Raw genomic sequence first — 25,674 nt, forward strand, 5'->3', positions numbered from 1 at the left:
TGCATTAAACCATCATTAATTAATAATGGGTAAATATTCTAATTTTAGAACAATGAATGGTGATACACAACAGAAACTAATACTAGGATAACTAAAAATTAAGTTGTAAGTGGAGCGTAATGTTTTAAATATCATTTTGGACTTTAAAAGGCTTTATTCTTTTTTTTTTTCTTAAATGTGATCTTGAGATGTTCTCTTTGCTGCCCCACTCTAAAAAGTCATAGAAGAACAAATTAATGAGTGATGAAAGAAAACGCTTACAGGTTTGTATCTCAGTGCATCTCTGTAGGATCCAAACAAAGCAGCCTGTGCCCTAAGAAAGGCCCTAGCTACTCCATTCCCAGTAGCTGTAGACTGCTTCTTCAGTTTATTTTTCAGGGCCGAGACCTGCATGACAGAGAGGAACAGTTAAATTAACACCTCGGAAATTGGTACAGCGAGGTACGAACCCAATCAGCACGCAAATCACAGTGTTTGCAGGTCAGCCAAAAACTCATCCTCCTCCCTGATAGCTTATCTTTTAAACTGCAGAGAGCACCTGCTGGTCTGCTAATTGAAAGCAGGAACCCACAGTAACGTGCTAATGCAAATTGGTTTATGCTCTCTTTTTTTTTCCCAAGGCCTCTTGACATAAATAAGCTTTAATTATTTTACAGTAAACTGCTTGTGAGCCACTTTTCTGCAGATTTTTAGCAATTACAACATGTGTCTACTTGTTTTGAGATGAAGCCGGTTGTGTATCGTTCATTTCTGGTATGTAAGATTATTTGTTATAGGCGCTTCAGGATCACTTAGCATTTTATTTTATTTTTGGAAACCTCACTTGTATATGCAATTTCTCAGACATTTGTTGAATGGTTTTCACCATTATTAGATAAAAGAGAAGTGCAAAGTGAAAGTTTTAGGGAATAAGTGAAGAATTCTGCTAAAAGTGCTGTCTCATTTAATCTTCACAACAGTCTTTTCTGGAAAAGCATTTGCGTTACCATTTGTAAATGAAAAATATAGGTTTAAAGATGTTAGTCGATTTGCCTTCACCATACAGCTAATAAATGACAAACTGTGATTTAAATCAGGTTCTGTCCAGTTTCTTGACTAATAAATTTGACTTCACTATCACTGCCTTATGAACCAGTAATCTAATTAAAGTACCAATATTTCTAAATCAAAAGAAAAAAATTATCTAGGAATATGCATAGTTATAAAAATCACTTATATTTGTTATAATCTCTCTTGCATTTCTTTTGATTCCAGGTTTGTGTATTTTCAGTAATTACTTTTGAAAAGTTCTTATGTAGATTAATATTTGCTAGGTGCAGTTACACTACTGATATATATTCTTATTTTTAAATCGAGTGACAGGATACATTCCTATGCATCAAACTGACTAAACCAACATTTCTCACAATAATAGAAAATTACATTCTGTAAACCTAAAAATATTAATGTTCACATTTAATCACCAACATTTCACATGGAAACATGAAATCACAGGAAAAAAAAAAAAAAAAAACCTCTGCTTTCCTTACAAGAATGGGAAAAGAAAGAAAAAAACTAATGGAATAAACTGTGGATAACACAGAAGATGTTCTTATAAAAATACCATATAACAAAATAATGTCATTTCTCTTTTACATATAAATGCAAGAAGGCATACTTTTATTTCTTTATGCAAGCAGTCCTGACTACTTACTTTTGTAGATGATGATTGTAATTGAAGTGTCAACCTAATTAACAACTAAACTTTGAATAATGCTAATGAGAAATGAACACAGCATCAGAGGAAAGACCAGCTCTACAGGTGATAAACCTTCACAGAAGTGACATTTTCCAATGTAAAGTCACAGTTACTGTGATCTGATCAAAGAAAGAGACCCCCATTGGGTCCAATTATAACCAAAGTTTTGAAAAAATTATTGAGTTATGATATTCATAATCTATGCAGAAAGGCCCTTGCAAGATAGGTCTTCTCCCCATAGCTGTGATCTTTTCAATTTATATCCAATCTCCACAGATCCAGATAAAAGTTTAGTGTCTAATTCATTTAGCCCACAATGTGCATAAACCAGGATTCATTTAAGTTACTTTATTAAAATCTAGCCTGAAAATATAGCTATTTTTAGGGAACTCACATATTCAAACAATAAATACAGTTAAATGAGGCAAATTTCAATATTTGGACTTAGTATACTTTATCTGGAGTTCACAATATTAATTGTGGGTTTCATGTATCTTTGAAAGAAAACAGGAATGAATAGCAGTATGTGTATTTCATTACTCTATTAGATTAATGATAGAAAATATATGAGTCTAGCCTTTCAAAGTTTTCTAAAAAGTAAAATGGTAGGCTGGAGAGATAACACCAGTGGTAGAGCAAAAGAATTTCATGCCTGAGGTACCCAGAGAGGCCAGGTTCAAAGCCTGGCATCAATACAAGGCAGAGTTGAGTGATGCTCTGCTTAAAACTAAATGTGTTTCTTTTTTTTACTGAGGACCAGGGGTTAATGGCTTACTTGCCACATGTCCAGTTGTTGACACATGGTACAATCTCTCATCTCCTGGAGAAAAGTGTCTGCAAAACACTCTCACCCCCAACTTGGGTCTATTTCCACCATGATGCATGAAGTCACTAATGTCTACATTTTTTGTTCTGAAAATAAAATAATGATAATAATAAATGTAATGCTATGTATCACAGTAAAAAATTCCATAGTGTATTATTACATAAAATATGAAATTGAAAATTCGTTATCCACAAATCAAATACTCTTCAAGATGACTGGAGCACATATGCTGACACAGAATAGAACTGAGTCAAATCATTCCTTAGCCTCTATTATATCTAAGCTCTTAGCTCCCTAATTGTGTGACCCAGCTATATTGCCTCAAGTCCTTCCTAAAAAACAAATAATGAATAGGTGGCCTCTGATTCCCAAACTGGCCAAAGATAGCTCCTCAGTTCCCTCAGGAGTTGTGTAGAAAATAAGAAAAAAAAAAACACTTTTTCTAGAATGATGCTATTACAATATTAGACACACAAATATTTTAAATATGACTACTAATTGAGACTTGCTGTAAATATAAAAATGTACAATGTATTTTAAGACTTAATGTCCAAAAATATAAAACTATCTAATCAATTTTACACTGATTACATGGTAAAACAATATTCAATGTATCTGTTTAAATATCATATATTAAAATTAACTTTCATTTTCCCTTTTAATACTAGAAAATTTTAATGTTTATGAGATCAATATTTCTACTAGGCTGTGCTACTGTACATGAGCAAACTAACTTCATATAGATATATGATATATTATATATGTTATATTATATCATCTAGACATATTATAAAGTGCATGAGGAGAGTTTTTATGTAGGTGAGGTTCAACTGTCAACAGATCTGAAATTGCTCCGGCTTTTCAGAGACCTGAAGGACAGTTCGGTGTTTCAAAGTGCTTAACAAATGCTCAAAATTAACCTCTGACAATGAAAGTTTTAGTTTCAGATAAAAGGATATTACTCTGATATACAATCACTGCATCAACCTACTTATTTTCCTGGCCTTCAGATTACTGGAGTAAATTATCACCAGTTACCCTGCCCTTACTGTGCTAATTAGCTTTTAGCAGTTTTTGTCTATAAAAATTGTGCTGTTTCTTCTGCATTTGCTCAATACTGGGTCCAGGAAATGGTATTTATTTATTTATTTTGCTTTAACCTACAACTTTCTAAATTTGCTTATGAAATAAATGTGCATTTCCACATTTAACTTCATACTCACATGTATTTCTAAATTAAAACAAACAAAAACATGAGGAGGCCGGCAGAAGCGCAGAGGATTAAGCACACATAGTGCGTTGCACAAGGATATCCGGGTTCCAGCCCCTAGCTCCCCACCTATGGGGGGGTCGCTTCACAAGCAGTGAAGCAGGGCTGCAGGTGTCTATTGTTCTCTCCCCTCACTGGATTCCCCTCTTCTTGCAATTTTTCTCTGTCCTATACAATAACAACAACAGCAGCAGCGACAACAACAGTGGAAAAAATGGCCACCAGGAGTAGTGGATTTGTAGTGTAGGCACTGAGCCCCAGCAATAACCCTGAAGGCAAAAAACAAACAAAAAAAACCCCATGAAACCATAACCACATGGTCATTATCACATCATCCTACAATGTGACACTGGAAAACTGTTAACTGATATTGAGAAAAAAAAAGTATATGTTGTTTTTGTCTTTGTTGCTTAAGAAATTAAGATAGTCTCATTCTCCATTGGCTAAAGTATCCTTCAAAACTCATTTTCTTTGTGACATTTTTCATTCAATCTGGAAGTTTTCTTTGTGCTGTTTTTTCTCTTGCTTTATTATATTCTTAGTTTAACTAGGTTTACTAGTAGTAAACCCTTTGTACACACACAAAGTTAAATAGTGAAATAAACTTGAGAGATAAACATCACTTCATTGCTCTAATCAAATGATTAAATTCCTTTCCTACAATGAGAATTCAGACCTCCAAGCAGCTATCCACAGGAAGAATTATAACCTGGATTTTAGCACAGTGGGAGCTCACTGCAACATGAATAATATTGCCACTGACTCTCCACGTCTACCTTCTTAGCACTAAAGTGACTGTGAATAAAAGAAAGGAATTAAGTGAGTAAACACAGCAAATAGGTATAAATTAAAGGAGTGCAGGGCATGTGCACGAAGTCTGAGTAATGAAATAATTGTGCCAAATGGGAGTTAGGAAGAGAGAGCATATAGTACCTGAATTTTCAGAAAAATAACGGTTTTTAGATGTGTCTTTGCAGAAAAATAAATTTGTCACTATACTCAGAATTACATTTTTGTGTTTTAGGATTACAAAACATCATGGTATAAATAAATGCTCACCAATAACATTCAGAGAGCCCACACAATCTTTATGATGCTTTTACTTTTTTGACTTAAAATATTGTTGGGTTTTATTATTTTTTTTGACAAAATGTTATTGAATAGCATCCAACATAGAAAGGAGCTCTGAGAAGTTGTGGAAAGTGACTCTGGCAAAAAAAGAACAGGAGTAAAGTTCTCTTATGATGCTTTTAATACCTCTGTTTATGGAACTATACTTTCAAAACTCAGACATCAGAAAGTTTATGCTTTCAATAGCTATCAGTTTTACAATTTTTTCAGGTTAAATAATTTCATTCTTCCGTGAAAGAAATTAGCTGTAAGAGAAAGCACATGTCACATCGCTACTAATTCTTCCAATATTGTTTTTAAAAAAACAAAATTAATATTCTACTCTTCATATACTTTTCTTATAATCTTCTATTTAAGGTTGAAAAGAATAACCTTTAACTTTTATGAAATGAAAATCCTGTGACATATTCTCTGAGTATGGTATAATTACATTATTTCTTTGGATAGTAAATAACCTACTAAAACCTAACTAGTGTGATGTCAGATACAGCCATTTTCCTTTCAGGGAATTCTTGTCTCCAACACAAGTCCAATGTCTTACAAATGCTTCTAATGTCATTTTTCATTCATCTAGTTGCTGAAAAGGGATCACGTGAGCTTAATGTGCAGCTTGGCGATACGAGAATCCGGCATGAAGCCCAGCCAGTCTATCTTGGCGTTACTCTCGATCGCACTCTATCATTTCACGAACATCTCATAAAAACTGCAGCAAAGGTGGGTGCGAGGAATAACATCATTGCAAGACTGGCCAGCTCCTCATGGGGCGCGAGCGCTTCCACACTACGATCATCATCTCTGGCATGATGCTATTCCACTGCAGAATACTGTGCCCCAGTATGGTTCCGTAGCCCCCATGTCCACTTGGTCGATTCCAAATTATATTCCTCCATGAGGATCATTTCTGGAACCATCTGTTCCACCCCGGTTCCATGGCTGCCAGTTCTTAGCAACATCGCCCCACCAGATATTCGTCGGGATGCGGCATCATCTAAGTTCATTTCCCACGTCTACGCTCGACCGGACCTGCCAATATACGCGGATATCTTCGCCCACCCTGTTCAACGCTTGACGTCTCGTCACCCAATCTGTCCCCTACGCCTACACTGAACTTCTCTGTTCCAGACTCTTGGAAACAGAATTGGCAGTCAGCTGAGGTCAAGAACAAACACCTCATCACAGACCCCTGTAAGCGTCAAGCCGGCTTTGACCTAGCACGTTATGATTGGGCCCTCCTCAATCGCTATTGAACAGGCCATGGCCGGTGCGCCGCTATGTTCCATCGCTGGGGAGCCAGAGACGACCCGAACTGCCCCTGCGGCTACAGACAGACTATGACCCACATAGTCAACGACTGCCACCTCTCCAGATTCAAAGGAGGTCTCGAAACTCTACATCAGCCTCAACCTGATGCTGTTGACTGGCTACGGAAGAAGGGCAAACGCTAGAAGAAGAAGTAAGTCATCTTCAACAAGTCATTCTTTCACATATCCCCTGTACATCACCAAGACCCTTCAATTCAATCTCTGATAGATTTAAGCCTGTATACTTTTCTCTAAGTCGCTGCCACTATCAAGTTCAAGGAACTATCATAGCTCACCAACAATAGTGTCAATAGCCTCTGATCATGCAAATGATTAAGTGATCATCCTGCTTTATTTTTTGTATTTAGTAACCGTCACAATGCCAAACCCAAGATGGCATTTTTTAAAAGTCAGAGTGGACACACTGCTAAAAATCTCCAGTGATTCAAAGCTACGTTCATAGCTACGTTCCTCACAAAAGCCAAAGAATGGAAGCAGCCTAAATGCCCATCAACAGATGACTAGATGAAGAAGCTATGGGGTGTATATCCCATGGAATAGCACTCTGCAATCAAAAAAGGAATACTGTGTCCTTTGGGACAAAATGCATGGGAGTGGAGGTGATCATACTTAGTGAAGTAAGTAAGGAGATTAACAGCAACTACCATATGTACCACTCATATGTGGAATCTAGGGATACACATGAACTTGGAAAAAAAATGGAAACAAGCAAATTGTTTCGAAGACTAGTGAGAACTATACTGGTATCTTTGGGAGATAGGAGACTTGGGATACAGAACTCTGGGGGTGGGTGTGGTGCGGAATTTTGGTTTCTTTTTTTCAATTTTTCTCTGTAGCAGAACTTGTGTACATACTATGCCTCACTCCACTGCCATTTTGTTTAACTTACTCATAGACAATTTTCAGGCTATTTTTTTCTTTGATAACAGAAATTCGAATTTTTTCCTGGTCCTGGGTTAATCTGAGTTAAATTCGTGATTAATCTGAGTTAAATTCGTGATTGTCCATAAACACATGTGGTGTGGCCGTGTGTCTGGTAACGGTTAGGAAGATGAGCTGAGAATGGATGTGACACACCCAGACCACATTCCTAAATGGATTCCCTAGTCCATCTTCCCCAGCCCTGCTTTGCCCTGAGGTGAGTTAGACAAAGAGGAATACTTACAACTGCAAATATATGCTGAGTCGAGGGTGGTGACATTACACAATACCCCTAGACAACTACCTCTTACTTCTTATATAGGAGACAAGTCAATTTCTCTCTGGATGTTAGAATGAACAGTTAAGACTATGTTACAGAATCTTACCCTGTACCTGAAATAATACTGCACTTGAAGGAGAAACACCAGTATAGAGATATCTGAGACCTCTGACTCCTGGCTGCTTTCATAATTTCTCATATTGGTGATCCTTAATGGAACTGGCACAGCATTAGTTTCCACCCAAGCCACATACACAAACAAAAACAGTCCCAGGCTTGCCACCTTTACTGTTTTCCTGGAGAATAACTGGAACTCTCAGAGTCAAGACATCCTTTCTGTATAAAATAATTCCCCACTGTACCAAACATTATGCTCTGTGTCACTGAGCTGAAAACCTGTCCAATCTCCTCATCTCACCCTTAATCTAAATTAGGATCCCCCTAAGTATTCTCTTGTACTGTGCCCTGTTCCTTGATAACATTTTCTCAACGTGTAGTATTAGGTGTGCTTGTTTAAACCGTGTGAGCATGTGTATCTTCCTCTAAATTACTCTATATCTATGTCCTATACTAATAAAACTACACAGGATAAATACACATTGAGTAAATAAGTGAACAGAGCTACACAACAGTCCCTAGCACACTTCTATATCAATTTCTCTGGGTGACTATCAAAATAGCTGTGATTGGATCCAAGAAAATAATGTATTTGAAAGTTCACGCAGTCATTATGATGCCACCAAGATTTGAGAGCCACTACTCTGACAGTGTTCACAATATCATGCATATAGAACTTCTACTGAATATGGAAAAGTCAAGAACTTACAGCACGAGAAAGAAATTAAAAATGATTAATGACTGTTAAAGCCAAAATCAAGGTAAAATGGATATGGATATAGATACAGAAATAAGCATATATCCTGAACCTAGGTCCTCCAACTCCCCTTCTATCCTAGCTCTCTCGCTGCTTCTACCACATCTACAGTTACTTCCTCCATTCAAATTCCGAACCCTCAAAGTCATCCAGGAATTGACTTCGTTCAAATTCCTGTTCATGTTGTTTTTCACCTCCTCACATGAATCACAGATATTTTAAGTGGCATCTAAATGCTGAGCTCTTTTCAGAAGGTGCCCAACTGACTTTATCCAGATCCAGCAGAGGAACTGATGCATGGCAGTTATAACATCATGAAATGTCTTTCTTCCTCTTCCTCCTCCTCCTCTTCATTCTTTTTCTTCCTCCTTTTCCTCTTCCTTTTCCCCTTTCCTTTCCCCACCTTCTTCCTGAATGCCACCAGGGTTATTGCTGGGGCTTGGTGCCGGCACTACAATCTACTGCTCCTGGCAGCTGTTTTCCTTTCTAATTAAAATCAGATAGGACAGAGAGAAATTGAGTGAGGTTGGGGAGATAGGGAGGGAAAGAGAAAGATACCTGTATCCTGAAGGTGGGGAGCAGGGGCTTGAAAAACAAAAAAGAAGTAGGCATATATCAAGATAAAGAGATATAAGGAGAAATAAGCATTAGGAGAAAAGGTAATTTGCTTGGGAATGAAAAGTCCTAAGGAAGTCAAATAGTTTCAAGAACACTTAAAGTCACGAAGAGCCACAATACATTATAGATTAAAATGGCAAAGTACAGAGATGTAAGGAGGGAACTGCTAATGGCGTATCCTGTAGTCATTTTTTTATTCAACTGAGAAAAATAACAAAGACCTTTTAAATGTTTAGAGACCTGATTTAGTTCAGATTTTGGAGTTTTGATTTGCTTTTGTGTTTGGTGTTAATATTTTGAAATATATACCATAAACTGTAGGAAAATAGCAAAAGCTACAGCACTGCACTTATAAAGTAATTTAAAAATAATTACATTTCTAAAAGTAACTATTTAAAAGGCTGGTAAATGTCTAAAGACCCCCACCCCCACCCCAAGTAGTGTGCAAAAGCACACTGAGTGCTATCATAAACACAATCTCCTTTTCCAGACAGAGGGAATGTAAAGTTGCATTCACAATCAAGAAAAGTAGAAACCAGCTTCCAGGTGCTTTTTTTTTTGGCTATGCAAGTTAGATGACACGAATCTTTATAAAAATGTTTTGGGTAGTCATTCTAAGAAAGGAAGAAAACACTGACTTTATTAGCAACTCGTATCACGAAAATAACAATAATAGTAAAAGGCACACCCCTATTTCCCTTCAACAATCATTTTACTCAAGTCCTGAGGTTCACAAAGCAGGGAATCAAGCAAGCTGTGAGGCGGAGAAATGCATATTTAAACGCCTAAATTCTAACAGTTGGGAACTGAGAGCACATGACTACATTTCTCCAAAGGCATACTGAGAGCAGTATTCATCTCCTGAAATCTATTCCATTAAACTTAATTTTAAAAAAGTTCTCTATGTTATTCCAGAATCTAAATTAAACTGGGTTATCTTTGTCAACCTGGGAACTGTTAGAATTTATTGAGAACTCCATCCACTTTAGAGACGAAATGATAAAGGCTACAGCAAAGCTGTGACAAACCTGGAACTAATATAATATTCTCTGGGGTCTTTTCCCTCCTTTATGACAGATTCTATGATAATTTCACATACTGAACCTTCATGTTAGGTTAAACAGTCAATGAATTAAACATATCTATTGACTATTTGCATGGTTCTAGGAGCTGAATTTCTCTTTATACATTTTTTAAAACTGATTTTAAAAATTCTCTGAAAAAGTCATTTCTTCTCCACATATTCTTTTTTTCCCAAATTAAGTCACCTGAATGTAGATACCTATCCATTTCATTTAAAGTCAGAGTTTGCTTTTTCCCTATTGTGGCTCCTTATATTTGTAATGCTTTTTGTAACATGGAGCTATTTATAATCTTCTTTTTCCTATCAGAATAAGATCATTAACTTACTCCTCCCTCATGTGATACTTGAAAGAATCCTTATGAAACATAGGTATTTTAGATGAGTTTATTTCTCATAAGGTCTTTTCAATGTTTAGAAATTAAGAAATTTCATAGAAAATCTCATAACATACCATAGGTTACAGTGAACTCTTAGGCATAAAATACTTGCTACACACCCTCATAGTATAAAAGAGAAAAGTAAGTTTCAAAAAATATGAAATATAAGGAGAAAATGAGTTCTGGAAACAGTAATGACAATTCCAATTTGGAATACTCATGCTGACATTTCATTAAAAAGATCAGAGTGCAGAATAACTTTCTGTATTTAATTTTAAAACATTAATTTAATTAATTTTAAAAACATTATTATGCTATATATTATATTTACATAAAGAATGATGATGTAGTGTTTGGGGCATAAGTCTGAGGTAAACTTATATGAGCTGGGGCCAGGCAGGGGCACACCTGGTTAAGCACGCACACTACAGCACACAAGGACCGGGCAGGGTTCAAGCCCCAGTTTCCACCTACAGGGAGAAAGCTTCATGAACTGTGAAGTAGAGTAGATTCTAGGTTTCTGTCTCTTGCCCTGCTTACCTCCTTCTCCCCTCTCAATTTCTGTCACTATCCAGTCATAAATAAAATTAAAAAAAAACATTATAAGCTAAAGTTTGATAATATCTATCAACATTAACAGAATAGCGCATGCCATAATCATCGAAAATAGTGATAAGACCTATCACAAAATACATTCTTTTAGAAGCTAATGAGTTAAAATCACTTAGTCGATTAAATAATATATGTGAAAAATGACTTTTCTAGTAATGAATATTCTAAAGCAATAACTTTTTCAAGATGTCAGGTCTAACTTTTCATCAGCTAGTTACAATTGTTTAAATTTTCTACTCATATGAAGATGCAATTCCTAGATTTCATGATAATTTTAATTAATTAAATTTTCTGATAAATGGTTGTCTCATTTATCATTTTTAAATAGTAACAATTTTCAAAATTAGTCCTATAGGTGTCATAACTAAAAATGAATAATGTTTTAGAAAAACATTGTAAGTCATGTAATTGATGTTAAATTTTGGACATAGTGTGAAATAGGGCTATCAAGGTGCATTTAAATGAGCTTATCTGATATTTCAAATATTATATTAACCCAATTGGTTTTTCTCCTATACTTAAAAAAAAAAACCTCACAATAACATTAACTTTAATTGATACTGCTACATACACTTAAAGTTTATATTTTTATTTCAAAACAGTAAAACAACATATATTGGAAAGTATGTCTCTGCATAGCCACTAAAAAGATATTATACTTTATTGACAGTCAAAAACTATTTTAATGTATTTACTGCTTTTAAAAGTTATTTCATGTAATCAATATCATTAAAATCACTCTCAATAAACCTGGGTTTTTTTTTTTTCCTTTTAATGATCCAAATCTACAGTGAAATGATGAAATCAAAAAACAAGTGTTCTTGTCAGAAGACAGGAAGAGAATTTTTTCCCCTCCACTAAGGAAAACAAAGGATTCCTGAAAGCTTTGCCCTGATTTATTTTTCCAATTTTAAATACCTTAAGAGTAGCGGAACTGCTACTGGCATGGTAGTATTTCTAACAGTCAATAAATCTAAAATATTATGTGTGAATATTGGAATGAAGCCATTAAGAAGATTACAGCATGCAACACAGCAGAGGGTCCACAGGAAAAAAGAACTAGTAATTCAGGACAACTGTGACCACTGACCTTTGAACAGCCAAGACCACTGGTCAAGCTGACATAATAACAGAGTGCATATGCACTGAAAGACATCTATCCTGTAAGTATAATTTAAAAGCTTTGGTGACTCATTTTAAAAGGCCTCCAATTTAAACATCAGTTAATTCATTAAACAAACAATATCAACAGCGATATTCTTGGGCTTTGAGTACATTTTGTTAAATCAAATCACAAAATACCAGTGAGATCACTGATGATTTTCACATAACTTGTTTAACATATTTTCAATTCTAGAAAATATGACAGGATGCTTTACTTACTAAGGAATTATGAGAGATAGCTCTTAAAAACTGATCAAAGAATTAAATTTATAAGAGGTTAAAGAATCAACTTCCAAAGATACTTCTAGAAATAACAGCAACTTTAAAAAACATCATACTTTTAGAAAATAGTCCTAGCTCGAAAACTTTTTCAATGTATTCATTTTCTCAAATTTGTTACAAAGTCTGTGATCTTCATTTTCAATCATAGTTATATTCATATAATCTTACAGTATTCCTTTTTATCTCTGCTTTTTAATACTGCAGTTATATTCAGTAGATTGTTGCAAATAAGTAGACTATGAGATGATCCCTCCTGTTACTGTATTTTAGGTTTTTTACATTTTGTGAATATTATTTAAAAGCATGCATATGTTTAAATACATGCTTTAATACTTCAATTTCTCTAGGAAATTAGTACTTCTCAAATTAAAAACAATTGACCATCAAAAAGGTTACAATTAAAATTTGTTATTCTCAGGGAAAGGATCATCATTAAAAATGACTATAAAATATCAATAGGACACAAAAGCCTGCTTTTGCTCTTCTTTTCTTTCTCTTTCCTTTTCATTTTAAATTAACAACCCCTACTTGATGCAATAGAAAAAGAAATATATGCACATATGGAAAAGATCTTTAAAAGTTAGCACTTTATTTTCATAGTTATTTCTCTGCTGGATAAAGAATACTTTGATGGATTTCTAAATGAGTAACTCTAATATGCAACTTCTCTACAATTTTTATAATGAGAGAATCTAGTTATAATGAGCTAAAATGATCATTTAATTCTTCACTGGCCTGCGCTTAGATATGTTCATTCACAACATAAATTTTATTACAGTAAGATAAGGTAATTCAATTTAATTTGCTTCAAGGTCAGCAAGTATTTTAGGTTATTTGTAAGCATAGCTAATCTGATTTCATACTAAAATCATATTTTCCTGTCACTAGTCTTAAAAACAATCAGACTATATTTTTTGATATTTTTTAATTCATGTTTCACACTGCTAACAATAACCTCAAAGTATTTGTAATTTTAGAGAAAACATATATTCTGAATTTCCCTCCAATTTTTAATATCCCTAAAAAAAAGAAAAGGGAAGTTATTTTAAGTTTGAACTTTGTTATAAAGGTATCTTTAATTAGCCATTAAAACATAACTATAGCAACAATTGAAGGTATGTGAAGGCCAAAAATACATTTTTGGAGACTATGTACCATGAAATGCAGAATATATCTTATTATAAGCTGCAGGCATTGCAGGCATACACATGCATGTACACACACACACACACACACACACACACCCCTCCCTCCTCTGCAAGATCAAAGACCACAAGAAAACTGGCACTTAATTTATCAGCCTTTACAGACAAAAGACAGTTTCGTCATTTCAAAAGGATCAGATGTCTTTTATGACAAACTGGGTTTGCAGTTTAATTTACAAATAGAATTCTAAGCAAGTAGTCTTTGCTCTGCCAAAGCAAATGACAAACAGTATAGGTTTTCATTCTTATGGCCCCCAGCAGGATAGAAAAGATTAAAATAAAACTGAAATAATTTAGAGAAAACAAATAAATGTTTCAGAAAGTTGAGGGAGATCAAAGCCAGAATTTTCTGACCCCAACTGTACAAGCATTTCTTATTATATTGACCAGTGCCATCAGATCATTAATTAAAAGGAAAAGCGCTGGCAGGTGGCAGGGAAGCAAAAGCCGATAATTGGCCCCCTTCTTCTTCTTGCCTTCAAATACTCTCTCATTCTTTTGCAAGACATGCCACTAGGCAGACAGAAATGCCTACTTTGTAATATAATGATTAAGATGAGATGAAGAGACTTATGTTTAAAGAAACTCTGCCTAATGAATGCATCTAGCTTTTTAATTATGATCCTACTTTTACAATAAAGGTAGAATGTTCTACTTAACATCTCAACTGCCAAAAGGTAAGAATATTAAATAGAATCTACATTGATTTGTCTCACACCCCATGCACTTTTATTTCAGTTTTTTTTTTAAGTGGGAAAGCAACTCTTGGTGGTTCAAGGGTACAGTAGATAACATACACACAGGGACATGTCCATAAGTGTGTCTGTACATCTTTGCGTGTCTCTGTGTGTATGTGTGTTTACCGGGAAAAAAAATCCTTCAAACTTACCACATCACTAGGTAGGCTGTTCAAGTCATTAAATGGCGATTCTAGAGTGTTCATGTCAACATTTAGCATAACCACGTCTTCCAGTGATTTATTTTTCACTCTCTGTTTAAAAACACAAATAAGAGTAACATCTTAATATATTCTTCTCACCAAAACTATAGCTTAAGAACCTCAGAAAAAAACTTAATTCATTATCCAACTGAACAGGAAAAAAAGAATATTATAAAGAATGCAAATAACTTTGCCTTATCAAAAAGAAAGTTTATCTGTACGATTCAAAAATATTTGGTTAAAAATGATAAAAGTGGAATGTCTGCTCACCTAAATATTGTCTGAAGGTACAGAAAATAATTTAACTATGCAAGAGCTATTACAACAAGGATTTCAAAATGAGCACAGTCAGAATAATCTGTAAACACTAATGTCATTAAATTTTCCCAAATGTATTCAATTCTCTAATATAAGAACCTGTGACCAATTCTATAGCTATTAGTACTAATAGCTAAGTACTCAACAAATTTAAAGACAATCCTGAAGACGTCATTATATTTTCTTAGTCACAATTAATCCAAATAAAGCTATTAGGGCAATTCTATAAGTCTGGAATATAATGGGTAAAAAACCTGCAGCCAGTCTGATCAAGGTTCTAAACATTCTCATTTAATGACAGAAGCCAATGTAAAGGTAGAGTGTACTATTACTGTAAGACACTGCTTTAAGGGACAAGAAATTCCTGACCTCACTCCTTAAAAGATGTACTGACTTTTGACTATGGGGGTTCAATATATATGTGACAAACCTAAGTGTATATTTAAAACATCACTGTCCTTTATTAAATTTGCAAAGGGATATCAAATTAAATGATCTATAAAATGCCAGTCACATATTCCATAACTTAATAACAGATAAATAAGCTATTTATTAATGCTTCATTTAATACATTTAATCCTTTTACTGTAAACACCTTCACATGTAACAGATTTTCAAAAAATTAACAAATATAGTCATAATGTTATCCCATCTGGATTTCAATATTTATTTTTTTAAATTAAACCTACCAGAGAACTTTGTTACACTATATTCGTAATTCATGATTAAGCAGTTAGTCATTGTCCTTATATTGTGACTAAAAGAAAACAACCAAAACTATGGCATATGTTGAATTCGTAAGTCAATATTCCCAGAGGGTCATGACTCCATGCAAGATTCTCAGGAGTTTTAAAGTGATCAGTAAGAGCTGCCCTAATTAGCAAAACAAGGGCCAATGCTGGATATAACAAACAAGAAAACAAAGTCTGCCATACGTTTTTTAAATTTTTTAAATCTCTATTTATTTATTATTGGATAGAGACAGGGAGAGATTGAGATTGGGGGAGAAGGAAGGAGACAGAGATGCCTGCAGCCTTGCTTCACCACTTGTGAAGCTTTTCCTCTGCAGGTGGGGACCAGGGACTTGAACCCAGGATCCTTGTGCACTGTAATGTGTGTGCTTAGCTAGGTGTGCCACCACCTGGGCCTCCATATTTAGGTTTTTCACTAGAAGTCAGTGGAAAAGTTAAAGTTAAATATACAATTAGCACAATCAGCAAAAAGAAATTTATCTGAATACTACTGAAGTCAGCTAGCCTTTTGATCTAAGTCTTTTGTTTGTATTTTTTTTAGGAGAAAGAGCATAATGATCTTAAAGAAAAATCTCCAGAAATCTTACTGAGTTTCAAGGCTAAGATGTGTGAAGACAGGGGCCAGACCTGGCTTTAAGCCCAGTGTCTCTCAACTGCAGTGGGGAGGCTTCTCCTGTGGTGAAGAAATAATGCAGTGTGTGTGTGTGTGTGTGTGTGTGTGTGTGTGTGTGTGTGTGTGTGTGTGTGTGTGTGTGTGTGTGTGTGTGTGTGTGTGTGTGCACATGCGTGGGTGTGCCTCTCCATCCTCTTTCCCTCTAAATTTCTCTCTATTAAATAAAATAAAGTTTAAAGAGTATTTTTTTAAAAAATGTTTGAAGTTAAAAATTCTTCACTATAGATCACTATAGATTCAAGTGAGAATATCCTTTTATAAATGGTGTTGATGACAGAGAAAAAAAAACTGTATTTTAAATTCCCAATAAGGCTGAAATAGCAAAAACTGTAATGCTACATTCAAATTTTATAGTTTATGATTAGTAAATGTGAAATAATTACAACTAAGGCCATACTTTGAAAAAGCACACTAATGAACTGATTCAAAGTAAAGTTTTAAAAAATAAAAATACTTTACCATTATGACCCATAATTATATAAACTCTTAACTGTTCTAATACAGATCTGACAAAGAAACAGGTAGAAAATATCCCAAGTACAATGAAAAAGTGGTTCATGGAGGATTGAAGTTTTTATTTTTAAAAAATTACCATATGGACTATATCAAATATAAACCATTTTCATGGATTTGGTGTCACTAAGAAAGATTATTTAGTGTGGTCTGGGAGGTAGTGCAATAGATAAAGCATTGGATTCTCAAGCATGAGGTCCTGAGACCAATCCTCAACAGCACATGTACCAGAATGTTATCTGGTTCTTTCTCTCTCTCCTCCTATCTTTCTCATTAGTAAATAAATAAAATATTTTTCAAAAGAAAGGTCATTTAGTACACTCATTAAAATTAAATTACTTCCACAGTAGCTTTTAAAAATGATCATGTAAGCTAATGCCAAATATGGAACTAGTGATTGGTTTGCATTATTCCATTGATACTCTTTTTATAAGACAAATCTGCTGTAGTAGTAGTATTTTGAATTAATTTATCACTCTCATATCTGAAAGATACTCACCTCTATGAGGCTGGAGTGTACTCCAATCAGGTATGGCATTGGGGCACTAAATTAAAAGAATATATATGCATATGTTCATATCTTTCATTTAAAAATGCTTAAATTTTTCTATCAAGTGCACAGTCTTAACATAACACTTTCACATATTTTATATATTAAGTGAAAATACTCCAGAGGTCACTAATATTCACATTAAGGTAATTTCTATAAAAAACATAAAAATGACTTATAAAAACAGTTTAAGAATATTAGGGACATACTTAATGTCACGGATATTTTGAGTGATCAGTCACCATCAGGTGTTCACTGAAGTGACTATTTCGTCTTCTTTTCCAAGGCCACTCACTGTCAGGCACCGTTTGGCAGTTAGAGATAATATCTAAACAAGTTCCCCCTCTACTGCTATCATTCTATTTTTATGCTTTCTTTTACTACAACACCACATGAATAATATTGAAATAATTAATTGAACATACAAGATGTGGCCTAAAGCTTGGGTGCAATAGTAATAAAGAAAGTATATTCCCAGGGCCAGGCAGTAGTGCACCTGGTTAAGCACGCATAGTAATATACTCAGTGTCATGAGCAAAGATCCTGTTTTGAGCCCTTGGCTCCCCACCTGCAGGAGGAATGCTTCAGAAATGGGAAATCAGGCCTGTATGTCTCTCTCTCTCTCTCTCTCTCTCTCTCTCTATATATATATATATATATATATATATATATATATATATATATATCTTTATCCTGCCCCTCTCAATTTTTCATTTTCAATAAAATGGAAAAAAAGGCCACCAGGAGCAGTGAATTTGTAATGCTTACCCAACGATAACTCTGGAGGCAAAAAAAAAGTATATTCCCCTGTGAGTCTTATACACTAGGAGACAGCATATACATTAAAGGATATTATGTACATAAATATATAAAAGTAAAAATACTAGTAGTTTCAAATTTTTCTCATGAAATTAAAACAAATTATATGCCTTGGATATTTCAAACAATTAAAATATCATGGCTGGCAATACAGCTCACGCATTTGACCCAGATTCAAATCTGGTCCCCCACTGCACTAGGGTAAGATCTGGTCCTGTCATGTCTTTCTCTCTCTCTCCAGATCTCCCTCTCTTTTTCACCCTCTCTCTCTCTCTCTATCTCTACTGAAACAGTCACCCTGGAGCAGGCTTCACAAAAACATCAACAAAGTTTAAACATTACTTAACAAGAAAAAGAGAGTAACTACAAAGGCTACAGAAGATATACAAATAAAGAGATATTTAGAGATACTTTAGACAATAATTTCACAGACATACTTGTGTTAAACCTAATGTAAATCTTTCCTGTCAACGGAAACAGTTAATCTTCTTTCCTGAAGGATTCGCATAATTTTCCAAATGTCACTGCCAGTAATATCAGAATAGGTCTGTCCTAACTCTTGCATGTCCACTTTGCTATTAAGACTCAGTAATATCCCAAACAGACATGATGGCCTAGACCTCGAATCAATCCCTCTCTCCATTGTTACCGGTCATTTCTATCAGGAACAACACAATAGACCCCTTTATGGGTCCCCATAGGACCTTGCCCTCAACTTGGATCAACAATGGTTGAGAATGTTCCATCCTCCAAAGGGAGGCTGGACAACATACTCTACGCTACACCTGAGGAATATGGGCCGATATCGGGACAACTTGGAATGTTCCTACTCATGACCACAGAATGTGAGCTCAGATCTACAGGGATGCAGAGGTCACATAGGCTCCTAAGATGAATATGGGCCCCTGGTCATATCAAATCGATGGTGTTTACAGTCAACACTATTTATACCCCTTTCCCGTATTAGGGAGCTACTCTCTTCCCTGATCCACCTTTCTGGTACTTTTTCCAGCCATGACATCATCTCCCCAGACAATAACTTGGGTCCACCTGCATGACAGATTTCAGGCTCAGGGAAAAAAAGAAAAACTAGTATAGTCACAGGCCCTTTGGAATATAACTAAAATATGTCTACTAGCTGTCTACAAAATTGAGACCCCCCCCCCAACTCTTCATCTGCACTATTCCAGCCTTTAGGTTCATGATTGATCAACAATTTGGCTTTGTATGTTAACTCTCTTTTCAACTACCAGGTTCCAGATGCTAGCATGATGCCAACCAGACTTCCCTGGGCAGACAACCCCACCAATGTGACCTGGAGCTCTGCTTTCCCATAGCCCTACCCCACTAGGGAAAGAGAAAGACAGGCTGGGAGTATGGATCGACCTGTCAACACCCATATTCAGCGGGGAAGCAATTACAGAAGCCAAACCTTCCAGCTTCTGCATCCCACAATGACCTTGGGTCCATACTCCAAGAGGGTTAAAGAATAAGAAAGCTATCAGGGGAGGGGATGGGATACAGAGTTCTGGTGGTGGGATTTGTGTGAAACTGTACCCCTCTTATCCTATGGTTTAGTCAATGTTTCCTTTTTATAAATAAAAAATTAAAAAAACAACTCAGTAATAGGTAACTATAATAGTAATTAACAGACGTCAACTGATTAAGTTGTCAAAGTAATCTCAAACAGTTCCAAATTTAAGGATAATCAACAATTTATAAATCCAGAATCCACACACAAAAAAATTTTCTCATTACCCTGTATATTATTCCTTATTATACTAGATTCTACTTGTCTTCTGTATTTACTTTATTTCTTTAACCTCTGTATTTAAAGAAAAGTATATATGTATATATATATATATATATATATATATATATATATATCCATCTGGAATTTATTTGATACTCTGATACTTTATATGACTGGAAGTTGAGAACTATTTCTAGGCTTTGATAGCCTTAAGACTTAACAAATTTTTCTGTTTCCAAATAGGAATTGGAGGAGTAAATGTGGGCTACTTCACTTCTGCTTAAACTGAAGAAGGCTGGTAACTTTCCTCATTCAAGTTATCATCCCTGAGTTTCCTTCTGAAGAGCCACAGAATTCAAAGAGTGTCACTAGCAATTCTGGGCTCTTATAACCAAGAGAAGGCAATTTTCACAAAATAGGGAAGGGAATGTCCAGAATCTTTAATATGTCAAATCCTCCCAAACATCCAAAATAATTAAAAGTGACTAAGATGACTATACAACCTTGCAGTTCATGCTAGTATTAAGTTATCCTACTCACAAGATTTTTAATAAAGAATTACATACATCTCAAATTTCATAGCACTTTTAAAAACATTTATGTTAAAACATTTATGCCTTTAAAATATCCTCTTTAGATATTAAGGAACACTAGATAGACCAGATTTCAAATAGCAGAGCCAAGAGTAGTAGCTAACCTATTGAAATCCTATGAAATTTTCCTAAGGACACATTTAAAGTTTCAAGAAAGCTAGTTATCTCTCAAAACACAAAAAATAAACTTATAAAACTTAAACTAGAAGAAAAATTCAATGAAGAGTTCCTATACAAATCTTCCTAATAAAGTAACTTGAAACATGTCCTATAGAGTCACTGGGTTCCTCTACCTGTTTTTATCTCACTAATTCCTAATGAGATCCAAATGTAACAGATGTTAAAAATGAGCACATTCTTAATCTAGAGGATAATTTCCTAAAATAATTCTGTTTTGCAGAATATAGATTTAATTGATGTTTCTTCCTCATGAAAACTGGATTGTGTATATCCTAATACTAAAGCAGCCAAATCCTATGATGAGTTATTTTGCAACCCCAGCTGAAATCTCCTAATTAGATTATGGCATTAATAAGTCAGGGAAAAACCCTTGGCAACACAGATGTTTTATCATCGAAGTGCAAAACTGTCTCAGATCTTTCTGTCAATGAAGTTATTTTACAACAATAGGATGTAGAGCTTCCGTTATGATTGCTTCTGCTTTTTGGTAGCACGTTATTTTTATTCCAAAAGTAATTATTATGTAATAACCTTTCTTCTTTCTCCTTAGCTTTTCTTATGAAGACCATCCATGAGGTGAGCTGTTAACAGTAATGTATAAAGTTAGGGTATTCCAAACAACATTTTTCCACTAAAGAAAATAATATTCTAAAGAGTGAAAACTTTTCTGAAAAGAATCGATAGTTTAAAAAGTATCCAATCATTCATGAATGAATAATGAACAATTATAATTTTATTATTCCTAACAGTTTAATGATTTCAAAAGGTCAAGATTATCTGGCAACATGGTAGAGTTGTCAGACTGAAAAAACCCTCTTTTTAATAAGAATAACATGAGACTTGCTCTTGAGAAATTCTCAAGCCTACAGCAAATACTGTAAGCAGATCTCTAACTTATCTTGTATAAATAAAATTTTATGTTAAGTAGAAACTTCCCATTTTCTCCTGAAGAACCACTACAGATATTACCACTTCCTCCATGCAAACTTACCTAATCTACCTGGTAGTGTGGACCACTTTCTGTTTTGTGGTCCTACCCACGTTTCTTATATATGCCTTAAATATAAATGTTATAATACTGCACCATTACCCTGCTCTGTGTGTATTTGTGCTCACATGTGTGTGCGCTCAATGCAAGGTCATGTGTATACACACATTATGAATTTCATTCTGTCTGTCAGATCCTGCCCTGTAAGGGTGACAAACAACGTCTTGTTCAAAACATTAAATACTGGCAATTAGGTATTCACTAAAAGTTTGATGTGCAAATGGATGGATGAATGAGTGGTTGGGTGAGTGGATGGATGGATGGATGGATGGATGAACGGATGATGGATGGATGGATGGGCAGGCCAACAAATTAGAAGAGCTCTTATCAGTAGAGCAAGATGTGATATTTCTTCATGGTCACAAGATGGCATTATGGTTCTCCACAACCTATGCCATACCAGAGATGAGGAAAGACGTTACCTCAAAATTTGTAAAAAGTTCTAGTCATCTTGGAAGAGCTGGCAAATATACATCTACCTCAATTAAACCTTCAAGGTGCTGTTTTTAAAGTGGACTATAAACATTTATTTACTGGGATACCATGAGAATAAAGTAGTAAACCAACATTTTTCTCCTTTGGATACCAATCAGTATGATTATAGCATGATCTGCAAAGATGTCAATGGAAGAAAACCATTTTTTAGGAGGTACTTTTGCCAATGGGATTTTATGATAATGGAAGCAAGGCATCTTTGAAGATTTCTTTTTTAAAATCATATTATACTATACAATACCTATGACAGAAACTGAGTTTATCGCTGAGAACTTGTGTAGGGAAATTTCAGATAGTTCCTTGTTAGCACATTTGAACTTCCGGGACCAGGGAAGTATCATAGTCTTGTCAATATTTCCATTTTATAAATAAATAAAAATATTTTTTAAATATGTCCTCTGATGGGGGAAGATGACAAGTTGGTGGAGGGTGCAGTATGCTAACATCTAACGCATGAAAACTATGAAATTGTACACCCATGGTAACAGTTCTGTCAATCAACATTTCTCCAACAATGGCTTTAAAAATTCTATAAATATATTTTCAATTACATTTGTAAGGCAATAAAAGCTTTTTAAATATTTATTTTTATGAAAGAGAGAAAAAGAAACTCTAGACTCTAGCACATGGTTCTGCCAGGGACTGAGCTTGAGAACTCTTGCATAATCTCTGGCCCTAAGAAAGTAGAACAAACAAGCTTTAATTACAATACTTTGTGCAAAGATTTCTTATTTTTTAATGTAGGTAAATTGCAGTTCTTGTCTTTAAAATACAATGTAGTTATTTTCAGAAAAAGAATTCTAAAATAAATATCAAAAGAACAAATTTGCTCATGTGGCTTTACTCTGAGGACTTGTGTACATCACTTCCCAAAATAAGTGAACTGTTTTATCTATAGAAGCAAGTGGAATTGTTTCTCCTTTCCAGTACTAATATGACAGGAGTGTCAGACCACTGGGAACCTACTTCACACCACTACCACCATCATCATCATCATTATCATCATCACCACCATCATCATCATCATCACCATCATCACCATCATCATCATCATCACCATCACCACCGTCACCGTCACCATCATCACCATCGTCATTGTCATTGTCATCATCATTTCCACCAGGATTATTGCAGGAGCTCTGTGCCTGCATGACTCCACTATTTCTAGTGGCCATTTTTTTATACAGGGAAAGAGAGAGAAGGGAGGCTGGGGTGGGGGAAGGGGCTGAGATTAAATTATAGCACTGTTCTACCACTCAGGAAACTTCTGACTGGCAGGAAGGAGACCAGAGACTTGACCCAGGTCCTTGCTCATAGTAACAACTATGCTCTAATGGGTACAGTACCACCCAACCACCTTCAGAGTAGTATTAGTGCTAATTATTATACTTACCGTACTATGGAGGCATATAATATAGTGATGTAATCAACACAGAATAATATCTGTCTATATATATATATATATATATATATATATATATTCATCATGATCACTTATTCTGATAACTAGACATAAAAACTTAATAAAAAACCTTTATGTATGAATTTAAATAATGATAACGAAGTTATCTACCTTTTATGAGACAGGAAAATTAAAAACTTTGATTTTAAAGAAAAAGCTATGTCAAAATTACTTTTGCTATATGTATATATGCTTGCTTTAGAATAAAAACGTCAGCAGGTTATTTAAGAATCAAGGGAGAGGTGCCGTAGTGCAGTGGGCTAAGCGCACATGGCATAAAGCACAGGATCAGAGTAAGGATCCTGAGCCCTAGGCACCCACCTGCAGGGGGGTCATGGTGAAGCAGGTCTGCAGGTGTCTATCTTTCTCTCCCCCTTTGTCTTCCCCTCCTCTCTCGATCTCTCTCTGACCTATCCAACAACTACAACAGCAATGACAACAGCAATCCAACAACTGCAACAGCAATGACAAAGGCAACAAAAATGGGGAAAATGGCCTCCAGGAGCAGTGGATTCACGGTGCAGACACCAAGCTCCAGCGATAGCCCTAGAGGTTAAAAAAAAAAAAAAAGGAAGAAAAAACAACAAACAAACAAACAAACAAAAAATCAAGCTAGCCTGCAGAAAATGATTCTGCAAAGATAACATTTTAGCCTACAGTCAAAAGAAGGGTTTCAGGCTGTCGTTGGAATGTAATCCTCATTTAGCATCACAATCAGTAAACAGTAGATGCTTCCAGGAAAAGAAAATAGGGAAAGTCTAGAAAAGTAGTTGGGAATTGTTGGCACTAGAGTGCCAAGAAACTTTTCAGAACATTTTCCATACTCTCCATGGTGGTATAAGGCCAGAAATGCAAAGAACCCTTAATCTGAAGCAACCCTTGCAGGTACTTGGCATGTGCTGTGCTGCTGAGGTAGGGAACTAAGCAAATCTTCCCTGACAGAAAAAATTATTTCTTACAAAAATGCAAACAAAGTCTGATGCCTAGGACTCTGAGTTTTCTAAACATAACTTTTGTATAATTTTCCTAATCACCACTAAGAATGTACTTTCTAGTTAGATATTTAGATCTCTAAAAAGCCAGAGAAAAAAAGTCACATAATCTAAAGAACTTTTTGTTTGTTTGTTTTTTATATATACATTTCTGCTACCTTTGAAAAAAAGCTTCTCTGGACTTCACAAGAGCATCTTTTAATGCATGTTACTAATCCCTAAATCAAATTGCAATGATTTCATTAACATACATACACCAACCTTGCCTAATCTACAAGTAAATGGCTTTTTTCCTAGTCACAGAGCCTGGATTCGGAGAAGTCTGGCAAAAGCCGACTTACCAGCAGTAGTCCAGCAGGTGGGGGGGGAGCACTGGGATATATATGTGTTGCCAGTACATGGGGTACAGCAGAGCCACTGATCCATGGAGACAGGCAGTTAACTAAAATTTGTGAAAGGATTACAACAGTGAGCAATTACAAAGGAGTAACAATGATCAGAAAAATCATTAATTTAGTCGTATACAAATTCCATCTTTACTATATCCTAGATGCCCAAACTCTTATCTTTTCAAGATGCCTCTAAAGAATACATAAACAACAAAAGTCGATTCTTGGGAATCTTAAGTAGCCAGTTATAATTAACTGAAAATGCAGGTTTCTTTCCTTTCCTTTCCTTTTTTTTTTGGGGGGGGGAGGGGGCAAAACTTTAAACATAAATAAAAGTAAAACTGAAAAGTTAGGCAAGCATCTTAGGTGAAATTTTAGGAAATTACACTCTGTGCAGCACAGTTTGTGTATCACTCAGATTAATACACCACGATTAAATATGGAAAGAGAGAGGCTGAAAGCTCCTGAGGGATATCATTAGGGCAAATTGCCA

The 25,674-nt window shown here is 35.1% G+C and overlaps 1 protein-coding gene across 5 annotated transcripts in view; it reads right to left on the reverse strand.

Moving 5' to 3' along the window:
• Nucleotides 1-25,674, reverse strand: part of DENND1B (DENN domain containing 1B) — a 206,639-nt gene that overhangs the window by 57,508 nt on the left and 123,457 nt on the right. For all 5 annotated transcript variants that reach the window (XM_060178489.1, XM_060178493.1, XM_060178490.1 and 2 more), the window contains 4 exons: nucleotides 25,134-25,234; nucleotides 17,400-17,445; nucleotides 14,594-14,695; nucleotides 262-387 (listed from right to left, as the gene is read on the reverse strand). In XM_060178489.1, coding sequence (XP_060034472.1) covers nucleotides 262-387; nucleotides 14,594-14,695; nucleotides 17,400-17,445; nucleotides 25,134-25,234 — 375 coding nt within the window. The remainder of the gene's footprint in view (nucleotides 1-261; nucleotides 388-14,593; nucleotides 14,696-17,399; nucleotides 17,446-25,133; nucleotides 25,235-25,674) is intronic.

This window comes from Erinaceus europaeus, chromosome 19, assembly GCF_950295315.1.
Source record: "Erinaceus europaeus chromosome 19, mEriEur2.1, whole genome shotgun sequence".
NCBI classification, from domain to species: domain Eukaryota; kingdom Metazoa; phylum Chordata; class Mammalia; order Eulipotyphla; family Erinaceidae; genus Erinaceus; species Erinaceus europaeus.